General features: G+C 40.7%; 1 protein-coding gene across 1 annotated transcript in view; it reads right to left on the reverse strand.

The window, feature by feature from the left end:
• TCERG1L (transcription elongation regulator 1 like) overlaps positions 1-12,636 on the reverse strand; it is a 198,550-nt gene that overhangs the window by 51,527 nt on the left and 134,387 nt on the right. Inside the window, exon 6 of the mRNA XM_087725988.1 lies at positions 1,727-1,821. Coding sequence (XP_087582114.1) covers positions 1,727-1,821 — 95 coding nt within the window. The remainder of the gene's footprint in view (positions 1-1,726; positions 1,822-12,636) is intronic.

A 12,636-nucleotide genomic window follows, 5' to 3' on the forward strand; every position in this document is an offset into this window, starting at 1 on the left:
ATAGCTTACAGTCGCAGTTCACATTCCAGTCATCAAGTCATCAAGCATAGGACAAGGAGAGAGAGAGAGAGAGAGAGAGAGAGAGAGAGAGAGAGGGAGAGAGAGAGAGAGAGAGAGAGAGAGAGAGAGAGAGAGAGAGAGAGAGAGCTCTCTTGACTTCTTCTTATAGTAAAGTTAATTACAGTTGTTAAGTACATCCACTCATTTAAAGCAACAATGACCATTTGTTGTTGTATAAAGATATATATTGCCTACCCAACACTAGGAGTATACTCCCAACAACATCCATACCCGAAACCATTATAAACGGAAGAATACTGACAATGACATCCCCTGAAGATGTGCTGAAGATGTGCTGAAACATTGGAAACCAACCCATAAGCTCGGAGGGTGAAACTTCATCCTCATCCTACACCCAAGATACAGGTATTTATCACTATTGCAAAATGCACACACACACACACACACACACACACACACTGGTGGAAAACATACCCACAACACAACCATCTTCCTATTTTCTCCACAACAACATCCCTCTGAAGGGGATTGGGTTGTGGGGGGCAAATAACATGGGTTTTGTTATTTGTTAACTAACCTAGTTAGTTTGTATTTTAATCTGATATATATTCTTTCTTTTAAAGTGATGTTCAAGATTTATTAGCTTTTAACATTCCTACACTGATAAACAAGCTGGAGACTACTTCCTGATAAGAGAAGTTTGTTAGTACAAATTGGGGTCTGGCTTATCTCTTGTGAACCCTAAACCACCTTTCTCCTTACAATTTATTCCCCTTCACACCTCATTTTAATAAACATGTATGCTATTATCCTGTCCAATCTTTCTCTTTCAGATTTCTTTGTTATGTTAACTATAAAAGGGGATGTAAGCTAATGATCGGGGGGGTTCCCTCTTTGAATGAGGGATCCCTTTTGCCTGAATATTCTGATAAATTGTAAGATTTAAGATTTAAGATTTAATTTATTTGTATGCCACCCTTCTCCGGGAAGGACTCAGGGTGGCGAACAACTCAAAAGGGGAAAAGGGGATACAAACACAATACACGTAATTAAAATACACAAGAGTCATACAACCATACAAGTCGAGAGGGGAGGGGAGCTCATCGACCCCAGGCCTGCCGGCACAGCCAGGTTTTGACGGCTTTCCGGAAGGCCTGGAGAGAGGTGAGGGTCCGGATCTCCGCGGGGAGTTCGTTCCAAAGGGCCGGAGCTGCTACAGAGAAGGCCCTCCCCCGGGTAGTAGCCAGATGGCATTGGCTGGTAGACGGAACCTGGAGGAGGCCGACCCTGTGAGATCTGATGGGTCTTTGGGAGGTAATTGGCAGCAGGCGGTCTCTCAAGTACATAATAAATAATCATAATAAAATGATCTTCCTGTCTCGGTTTGTCTCATTGGAAAATACGCACAATTTACATTTTGCTTATCATCTCAATAATGATGGTTACAGACTCTAGGGAACTCTTAATCCAAACATTCCCAATGGATTTTCTTTTTCCGATGAACACTTTTCATCATCCAGTGTCAGATTTCTCTGGCTGGGCCCCACACTCCTGGCAGTGGGGAGATGGAAGATGAAGCAAAGGAGGAGGATAGAGAAATGGGCTCTTGAGTATGCCAACCTGGAGATATATCCGTGTTGCGGGAGAAATTTATGAAGAAAATCAACGCCTTTATCAATTCAGAATTAAACAGTAAGAAACCAACCTTTTCGTTTTCATTCTCTGCTGGCTTATTCTTCATTTCAGTATGTAAAATTAAGGTCGGTGGGCAGGATGTCCTCTCTGCTTCTTTCCCTTTATCTGCAATTACAAAACTATTTTATTAAGATCCAGAAAGAACCTATCTTCTAATTTTTAACTTGGAGGATCTATAACTCTTTTTTTAAAAAAAAGTAGAAATCCTCATTTAGAAAGTTACGTTATTTTTCCAAAATCAGTACGCGTGCTATAATTCAAAACTACATGTTCAGCACCTTCAAAATTTATTATTAAACTATTTGCTAATCATATTATGCCATGTATGTTGAGAAAAGGGGAATGGAAAGTTTCAATCTAAACCAGTGTTTTCACACTTGGTTGACTTTAAGGCAGTGTTTTTCAACCTTGGCAACTTGAAGATGTCTGGACTTCAACTCCCAGAATTCCCCAGCCAGCGAATGCTGGCTGGGGAATTCTGGGAGTTGAAGTCCAGACATCTTCAAGTTGCCAAGGTTGAAAAACACTGCTTTAAGGCATGTTTTAAAACATTGGTTTTTTTGATAATGCTATCTTGTTATCAAACTTTTACTGAATGAAAACAACTCATTTTTGTCAAAGAATCTACAAAATCATTTCAGTATTTATTTTTTCTGTTGTCCTCCCCTACACACACACAGACACACACACACACACACACACACACACACACACCAGTATATTAAAAACTCTGTTCTCTAATTTTTGCCAATGGTTTTCTGGACAGATTTCTGATTTCATAGAAATAATGGCTGAAGGCTCTGTGGTCTGACTGATGCATCAGCTGCGTACACAGGAAAGAAATCCCATTCATAAGTTTGAAAATCCAAATACAAATAAAAAGATACAAGTAACAGAGCCTTAGGCTAGTTAATCTCATTTTAACTCCACAAACAGATCCGTTCTGGGAGCAGATAATTGACAGGAAGTTGGCAGCCAGGCATTTTTGCAAAACGGAGGGCATTTCCCCCAATGTTCAGAAAATAGACTTGAATTTTCTTCCTAATCTTTCCGAAAATAAATAAGCCCTAGGAAAACCAAAGGACGCATCCATGTCAAGAGCCTTAATCAGACTGATTTCAAAACCACCCTTTTTACATAACCCCTTGCAGCTAATGTGACATTAATCCACCAGGAAGAGATAGGATGTGAATTTTAAAAAGCTTAACTTTGTATCCTGTTTTAAAACTTATCTAAAGTATTTATTGCATAGCAAATAGCTAAATAATGGGAAGGCAAAGTTGTACAAAACGCCGATTTCCATAATTTGTATTTCTGATTCCACCTAACCAGCATTGGCCAAATTTTTTGTTTCCAAAAATGAGCTTCCTTTAAGAAAATCAAAGGTCGGTTACATAGTCCTCAATGAAAGGCTGTGTGTCAACTGTCCCGGACACTTCCCCAGGCACCTCTGGAGGATGAACTGGCCAGGAGGGGAGGCAGCCAAGGGCTACTAGCCAGGAGCAGAAGGGATGAGAACAGGGAGGCAACCAGAAGAGCAGCTGGCCAAGTTAGAGACAGGAGAGGCGCAGCTGAAGCTGTGGGCACACAACTGCATCTAGATTAGATTAGATTAGATTTAGTTTATTTGTATGCCGCCCTTCTCCGGGAGGGACTCAGGGCGGCGAACAACTCGAAAGGGGAAAAGGGGATACAAACACAATACACGTAATTAAAATACACAAGAGTCATACAACCATACAAGTCGAGAGGGGAAGGGAACTCATCAACCCCAGGCCTGCCGACACAGCCAGGTTTTAACGGCTTTTCGGAAGGCCTGGAGAGAGGTGAGGGTCCGGATCTCCGCGGGGAGTTCATTCCAAAGGGCCGGAGCTGCCACAGAGAAGGCCCACCCCCGGGTGGTAGCCAGATGGCATTGGCTGGTAGACGGAACCCGGAGGAGGCCGACCCTGTGCGATCTAACGGGTCTATGGGAGGTAATCTGGTCAGTGGAGATGAAGAACTGCCTCTTCCGGCTACTTGTAAGGAGGCAGCTTTGCTTCTCTTGATGGGATATATCAGGAAACAGTTATTAAGCTCAGCAAAGGAAGTGAAACCATGCTGGGAACAACATGTCTGTTTCCTTGCTATGCGCCGTATTCTTCAGCTGTTGCGATTCTTGCTTTTGGAACCACTGTGGCACAATGGTTAAAAATGTAGTACTGTGGGCTACTTCTGCCGACTGCCGGCTGCCTGCAATTCGACAATTTGAATTTCATCAGCTTCAAGGTTGACTCAGCCTTCCCTCCTTCCGAGGTGGGTAAAATGAGGACCCAGCTTGTTGGAGGGAATATGCTGACTCTGTAAACCACTTAGAGAGGTCTTTAAAGCACTGTGAAGCGGTATATAAGCCTAAGGGCCATTGCTATCATGCCTTTTGAACTCTTGATTTGCCTTGTGGATTTTTTTCTTTCTGCTGTGGGCTAGTGCTGTCTTCTTTTGAGCAGCCTGTTGAACTCATTGTCGGGTAGGGTGGTGCTTGCAAAGGGAATTGCTAGGGAATACTAATCGAGCCTTAATAAAGACTCTTGAGGTGGCACAGTAGTTAGGGTGCAGTACTGCAGGCCACTTCAGCTGACTGTGATCTGCAGTTCGGCAGTTCAAATCTCACCGGCTCAGGGTTGACTCAGCCTTCCATCCTTCCGAGGTGGGTGAAATGAGGACCCAGACTGTGGGGGCAATATGCTGACTCTGTAAACCGCTTAGAGAGGGCTGAAAGCGCTACGAAGCGGGATATAAGTCTAACTGCTATATAAGTCTAACTGCTATAATATGTGTGTGTGTGTGTGTGTGAGAGAGAGAGAGACAGACAGACAGACAGACAGACAGACAGCACAGGCTGTTTTCTGCTCTGGTGTGAGTTATTATGAAGTTCTCACCCTTGTAAGTTACTCATACTGGAGTAACAGGTAAAGCAATGCATGGGAGGGGGGGGTGAGAGATATTTCCTTTGTTTTCTCTATCTCTTCCTTTCTGCAGTTTCACAGTGTTCAAATGGTATTTAGAGCAATAGTTAACTTCACTGACACATTTAATACAAGTTTCAATAACATCAAGCATGTCGTTCTGCATATACTCTCCATGGCTCTAAGCATGAAGACACACACACACACACACACACACACACACACACACAAGCTATGCACATGAGGATGCCATGATACAAGGTTTTACCCACTTATACCTGTGTTGCAAGCTTGCACAGAAATACATAAGGGAAATAAAAAATATGCATTATGATGTTACAACATTTGGAAGCCACTTGGATGAAGCTGATAGGAAAAACTTTTCATCTTAAAAATATGTCTGAAAACACATGAGATTTTGGTGTTCATGCCTGAAAGGCCACAAAAATATGAAAATTACAAGAGATGGGGCAAACCCATGAGACTTCAGCCATTGTTTATTTTACTTTCTATGGTGTTTAATGTTGAAGCCTTATTTGTCAGAAACAGAATTCAGGACCACAGAGGAGACTTTTGTGCATAACAATCTTGGATGGGTTGTTAGATCAAGTGCAAAACTACAATATTGAATTCCTCCTGAATCATGAACATGTTGTATTCAGTGAAGGAGAGGCAATGCCATTTGTACTTCCCTTGGAGAAATAGGGAAAAAAATTGTTGAACCTATTCAGTGCTAATTCTAAAACTAGTTTTGTTGGCGTTTAAAATGACAAGAAGGGACGCGGTGGCTCACCGGCTAAGATGCTGAGCTTGTCGATCAGAAACATTGGCAGTTTGGTGGTTCAAATCCCTAGGGCCGCATCACAGAATGAGCACCCATCACTTGTCCCGGCTTCTGCCAACCTAGCAGTTCGAAAGCATGTAAAAATGCAAGTAGGAAAATAGGGACCACTTTGGTGGGAAGGTAACATCGTTCTGTGCGCCTCCAGCATTTAGCCATGCCAGCCACATGAGTATGGAGATGTCTTTGGACAGTGCTGGCTCTTCGGCTTTGAAAAGGAAATGAGCATCGCCCCCTAGAGTCCGGAATGACTAGCACATACTATGTGAGAGGGGAACTTTTACCTTTACCTAAAATGATAGGAAACTTTTTCACTTTCACTGTTTGGAAGTGGTTTCAGGGCTTCAAACGGAGACCCCCAAACCTACCTTCATACAAAAATTCTAACTAAGCCATCCTTTCATGAGAGAAGAAAATTGTGAAATAGTCCACCTATTTTGAATGATGAACTACGGTATGTGAATTCCCAAAACAGGCCAGGTAGGTGTTTAGAAAAGATCATAAGCAAACATCTATTTAATTACACACACACTCGACATTTTCATCTGCAGGTTGGTTAATGTCCCTGACATTTTATTCATCTTATTGAAAATTACAGGAGCAACTAATGTGCTGTTTAGAAAATACGGTGTCTGACCGATGAACATTTTTGAATAATAGGTTCTTAATATGCCCGCTGGAAAGTGAATTTGGGAGGCAATGGGAAAAATGGAGTTGTTTTGATTTGTAGGAAATATTCCTTTAGCAATCATTGATTTTGCAAGAGTTATAGAGATGTTGCAGAGCAACCTGCAGGCCCAAGACTTTTGTGCAAATATAATTGGCTTTGATGTTTTGCCTGTTCTAGCAAAGCTAAGCCTATTCAATTACTCTCCAAGGGCTTAAGCAGCAGAACACTTTGACATCCCCAAGTATTCCTCATTTTGTGATCTTCCACTAATCTCATGATTTTGTCATCAAATAAACTCCAGCTTGAAAGCAGCACAAAACACTAGGCAATCAAAATTCATTTGAGGTTATGAAGTCTTGTTTTATTTAATATAAACAGTGGAAAAGCAGAGGATGGCTTTGCAAAAGCAAAAAACATCACTAGGATAAAACTAACTGAAAAATATATCCACTTGAATAGTTCCAATCTATTCCTGTTTATTCAGAGGAATTTTTTAGTAATTTCAGTAGGATTTTATTGCTATTATTAATTGGAAAATGTATGTTGGACTGGAAAATGTATATTGCTGTTCTTTTAAAGATAATATCCATGAATTTAGGGTGGAAACAAATCTAGGGTATTATCACAATCACATAATTTAGCAATGGCATGGATATATATAAGATAAGGAACTGGATCCAACCTGGGTCGGTCACCAGGAACTGGGGTTTAGTCTTCCGAGTTTTCAGCCTCATGCTGGATCCCATCCTCAGGAAACTTCTCTTTAGCACAGTGGTTCCCAAACTTGGCAACTTTAAGAGTTGTGGACTTCAACTCTGCTGGCTGGAGAATTCTGGGAGTTGAAGTCCACAAGTCTTAAAGTTGCCAAGTTTGGGAACCACTGCTTTAGCAGAATGTTCTGGTCTCGGCGACCAACTCAGATTGGATCCTACAACATTATCCTAGGACACATATTGTTTACATCCTAGGAGTTATGATTGCATCTTATGATTTATGATTTATGACATTGCTTTGTTATTTGTATTGTAGGAAGTTAGCACCCATACCTCTCCTAAAAAAAATATGACATATTTTAGGAAATATTAAAAGGGCAGAATATTTCCCCTAAAAGGGAGGCAGAAACTCATCCCCTCTCTTTGTTAATGGGCCATTAAGGCCTGGGCCAGCTTATCTACAACTCAAAAGACATGGCCTCCAGGGCATAATAGGACCCATCTAGCAACAGAACTCACCCAATGACACCTGGGAAGATTACATCACCCAACAAGGCTCAACCAAGCTTGGGAGTCAAAGACAACCTACAAAGTTACCCCTGCATGGCCCCATGGGAGTCTGAAAAACCAATCAGAAGACAAGCGCAAATTCAAAAGCCCAGAGAGGGCATGAAACCCAGGCACTCTCAGCATCTCTGCCCCTTTTATTTGCCCAGGACCAAAAAAAAAAACCCCATATGGTCCTGTCCACCATTAAACCATCTTTCCAAGCAGCTTCCATGTTTCCAGTGCCTTTCTCCCCACTTGGAACGGAACTCAGAGGGATATTTTTCTCAACAGTATGAATAGCAATAGCAATAGCAGTTCAGCCCTCTCTAAGCGGTTGACAGAGTCAGCACATCGTCCCCAACAATCCGGGTCCTCATTTCACCCACCTCGGAAGGATGGAAGGCTGAGTCAACCTTGAGCCGGTGAGATTAGAACCGCTGAACTGCAGTTAGCAGTCAGCTGAAGTGGCCTGCAGTACTGCACCCTAACCACTGCGCCACACTGAGAGATGCACTAGAGGCAAAATCCTTCTGTGTCTAATCACATAGCCAATAAACCTGTTCTCTGCTTAGTTATGCTGAGGAAGTATATATGGTGCAGGAACAATTTGACTTAAGAGATTCTAAGAATTTAAAACTCCTGGCCTAACTAAAAAATTGCTGAAACCTGCAAGGCATCTAAAGGTTCTCTAAAGTTTAGGTTTACGAAGGAGCCATCATATTCCGATCCAAGGACTCCAATCTCCAAGAACCAGTATGCAGCTGGTAGCATTTTTAGTAGGAATCAGTGAAATCACAACCAAGACAAAGCATGAGTAGAATCCTTGGAGTAAGACAGAATGGTTCAATTATTGATAAATTCTTACTGAAGAATATTGCCACTATATGAGTTCTGTCCAAAATCCTGTCTGATCTATTCATCTCTGGAAGTTGGATTTGTTTGTTGTTATGCACTGTTGACACTTTGTTGGTTGTATATGAATTTTTGTCTGATCTATTCATCTCTGGAAGTTGGATTTGTTTGTTGTTATGCACTGTTGACACTTTGTTGGTTGTATATGTAGAGGAGTGTTTGTGTAATAGTCAGCTTCTAATGATTGACAGCCAGCTTGATCTTATCTCATGGTGGGACAGATACTTTGGTAAGAATATTTTTTGTTAGGGGCATGTACATTACAAGAGAGAGACAGTTTCATGTAGTGGTTAAAGCACCAGGCTATGAACAAGGGGAAGGAGTTCTAGTCCTGCCTTAGGCACAAAATCAGGTAGGTGGTCTCTGGCCAGTCACTTTCTCCCAGCCCAAGGAAGGATGAAATGGCAAACCACTCCTAAAAAGCCCTGCCAAGAAATTGTAGGGACTTGTCCAGGCAGTTTCTGAGAATTGGACATGACTGAATGGAAGAAAATATATGTGACAGTTTCAGGCTTTATAAACACACAAACACATGAATGTATGTCATCCTAATAGGACAGATTTAAACTAATTCACACCCTCTAGTCTAGAACATTACAGATGAAAATAGTCATTTTTAAATACATTTCAGAAGTAGTGAACAATTATATTTAATTGGGAACCTTGTTACAGATTTCATATTAACTAGACTGTTGCTATAAACGTGATCCAGGAAGATAGCTTAAAATGCATTGGGAAGGGGTGGGGCCTATAGTCACACCTACACGGACACACACACACAGTAGATAAAACTGTAATATTGAGAATTTTTGATCCTTAGAAATGAGACAGAAAATAAAGAGCAGGCCCTTTCTAGTGTTCTTGTGCAAATCTTCAAAACTTATAAAACTAATAAAGACAATAAAATATATGACAAAGTAGAATCCCTTGCAAGCAAGAAAAATACTATTGAGATATGGAGGGAAATGCTGAATTAAAAGAATCCTCTACCTTTGGTTAGAGAATAAGAAGAGCCTTCAAGTAATTTATTATAATGAAATTCAGGAATATAAAAACTGAATATAAAACATGCTTTCTAATGAATAATGAGCATTTCAGCCAGCATAGTACAAAAAACAGTCATTTCAGTGTTTTTAGATGAAATATAACAACAGTGCTATAAATTCTTTCCATTAAAAGGTATAATGCAACCAAAAACATCTCATTAACTAAAATATTGGCAACCATCAGTCTTATGCAGTAACCAATGAGCAATCCAGTTCGATGTTCATTCTTATTATGCCAATAAAGTCTTAGGAGCATACTTGTATCTTAATTGTCATGTTTTTTGCAAATATATTCAAAAGCAGCTCCTTTTTCCAGTCGGGAAGGAGACTTGGAGCATTTTAGTTATTCATAAATATTGATTCGTGGGCCCTTAAAGCATGAAATGTCTCAGGTGACAGGCAGAACCAAACTCCTAAAAAATGAATGCCGGTTGATTGAAAAGCTTCTTCCCTGTCAAAAAAAGAAAGCATCACAACCTATTTCCCTCTAGTTGTTGTTGCTGATAAAAGAACAAGTTATGATTAATTGCAGAATTCAGGGGCAATCATGGATGCAAGAGACAATGATATACAGATTACAAACAATAAATCAATAGATCCCTTTTGGGGAAAAGATGTCACACGCAATGAATCTACGGTGCCTCTGTTTCTATTACTGGATTTCGTACAATAACCCAATGCTACTGAAATGCATGATTCACCTTCAGCCCAAGCTATTGATCTTTATTCTGGCAAAAAGAACCCAAGAGATAGCTGCTTTACTCATTCTGCTTTGGTTATGATTAAAAGACCCAGAAAGGTCTCATAAAATAAAGCAAATGGAGAGGGGGAATAATGTACTCCAAGTTCCAGGAAGGAGTTTGCTTGGAAATTGTTCCCGTTTCCATTGCAGGTTGCATACGAAAATTGCACACTGAATTGGAATGGTTTTGTTCTTGTGGCTATAATTCTTCTAGGACTACATAGATACTGCAGTTTGTGAAAAGCAACTATTTGCATGCATGACTGAGATCTAGCCTCTAGCACAGTGTTTCTCAAGCTTGGCCAACTTGAAGTCCGGTGGACTTCAACTCCCTGAATTCCCCAGCCAGCTGTGCTGGCTGGGGGATTCTGGGAGTTGAGGTCCACCGGACTTCAAGTTGGCCAAGCTTGAGAAACTCTGCTCTAGCATCTCTAGATAAGGGATGCAGTGGCTAAGATGCTGAACTTGTCAACCAAAAAGATGAGCAGTTTGAATCCCCAGCATGGAGTGAGCTCCCATTAATTTGTCCCAGCTTCTGTCAACCTAGCAGTTCGAAAACATGTCAAAATGCAAGTAGACAAAATAGGAACCACCTTTGGTGGGAAGGTAGCAGCGTTCCGTGCGCCTTTGGCATTTAGTCGTGCCAACCACATGACCACGGAGATGTCTTCAGGCAGCTTTGAAATGGAGATGAGCACCACCCCCTAGAGTTGGGAACGGCCAGCACATATGTGTGAGGGGAACCTTTCCTTTTTCCTATCTCTAGATGGGGCTTCAAAACCTTCAATCTGAAATCCTGCTGCCAATATGTGTCAATAATACCAATAATTTTTAGTAAACTGTGAAGTTGTGTATTCTCTTCTTTATGCAAGCTGATTCTAAGTGGAATTACAGGCCATCAAAATATAAATATTCCCCTGTTCCACTTCTATGAAACATTGCTGCTTGGGGTTTAACTGGTAGAGGCTCTAGTCAGTGTTTCTCAACCTTGGCAACTTGAAGATGTCTGGACTTGAACTCCCAGAATTCCCCAGCCAGCATTCGCTGGCTGGGGAATTCTGGGAGTTGAAGTCCAGACATCTTCAAGTTGCCAAAGTTGAGAAACACTGCTCTAGGTGTGCATTCCAAGTATCTACAATATGTGTGTACCGCTCTCTAAATGTGCATGGAGTGATGTGAATTTATTGATGCTTATACCTACTGTCACCTTATTTTCGTATTGATTCCCGCACTCTCCCATGACCTGCTATCCATCATGCCAAGTTAGGAAAAAGATGAAAAAGTGCAAAAGAGGAGAGTTGGTAAGAATATAAATATATTTTTTTTTAAAAAAAAAATCTACCATGGCTATCTACTGGAGTGGTTTTGCAAGATCTGTCACAATGGATTTCATCACAGTATAGATGACAGCTTTGAATGGCATTTGGTATTTATCCCTCGCCGTTCAACAATCTCCACCTGGACACACATATAAACTCTAGGAGTGATGTATCTGAAAAGGAATATGCTTCTGAAACTGGTTGCACTTTCCAAGTAGAATAGTTTTTAAACAAGAGCTACATTGAGAAACTTTTTTAAAATGCTTCTTTGGGGGACATTTATATTAAATAGAATACCAGGGAAGCGGGAGGGAGTTTCTAACATATTTTTATAAACAATAGCAATAGGAGTTAGACTTATATACCGCTTCATAGAGCTTTCAGCCATCTCTAAGCGGTTTACAGAGTCAGCATATCGCCCTCAACAACAATCCGGGTCCTCATTTCATCCACCTGGGAAGGATGGAAGGCTGAGTCAACCCTGAGCCGGTGAGATTTGAACCGCCGAACTGCAGATAGCAGTCAGCTGAAGTGGCCTTCAGTACTGCACTCTAACCACTGCGCCATGCCATTAGCTGAAGTTGTATAGTATAACTTTCCCATTTTAGGAAAACAGGCAAGTGTTTAATTGTTTTTTAATGGACTTTTTTTTAAAAAAACTCAGTAATGGATGGGAATCCTTCCCATCTAACATAGGTAGTAAAGTAGATTGCATTTCTGTCATTTCTATATCCCTAACAGGACAAGGAAACACAGGTGAGTTCAAAAAAAGAAATGACAACAATTCATATAAATGAGAACATCTGTAATGTATGGCAACCGAGATAGGAAATAACTATAGGAAGGGAGCACCAATCGCATGATTTACATAGCAATTCCATTTTTATTTAATTCTCCAGTTAGGAAGAATTAAACGAGCTTCTAATGGATTCAATTATTTTATTACAGCAACCAGATCATACCTGTAGAAAAATACTCCTGCCAACTGATATACATTTTAGGTTTTGAGAGTAAGTTCTTCTAATTATTTTTATTTAAAACATTCATATAAACCCCTAGAGCCACATTGAGTTGGATAACCACACAAATGTTTTGAATAAATATAAATATAATCCGCGAAGCAAAAATATGAAAACCAATTTGCCTCTGTTGCACAGCTTCTGTATATACAGGTAATCCTTGA

The sequence above is a fragment of the Thamnophis sirtalis genome, unplaced genomic scaffold (assembly GCF_051295495.1).
Source record: "Thamnophis sirtalis isolate CommonGarterSnake01/CBP01778 unplaced genomic scaffold, rThaSir2_p1.2 scaffold_11, whole genome shotgun sequence".
Taxonomy (NCBI): Eukaryota; Metazoa; Chordata; class Lepidosauria; order Squamata; family Natricidae; genus Thamnophis; species Thamnophis sirtalis.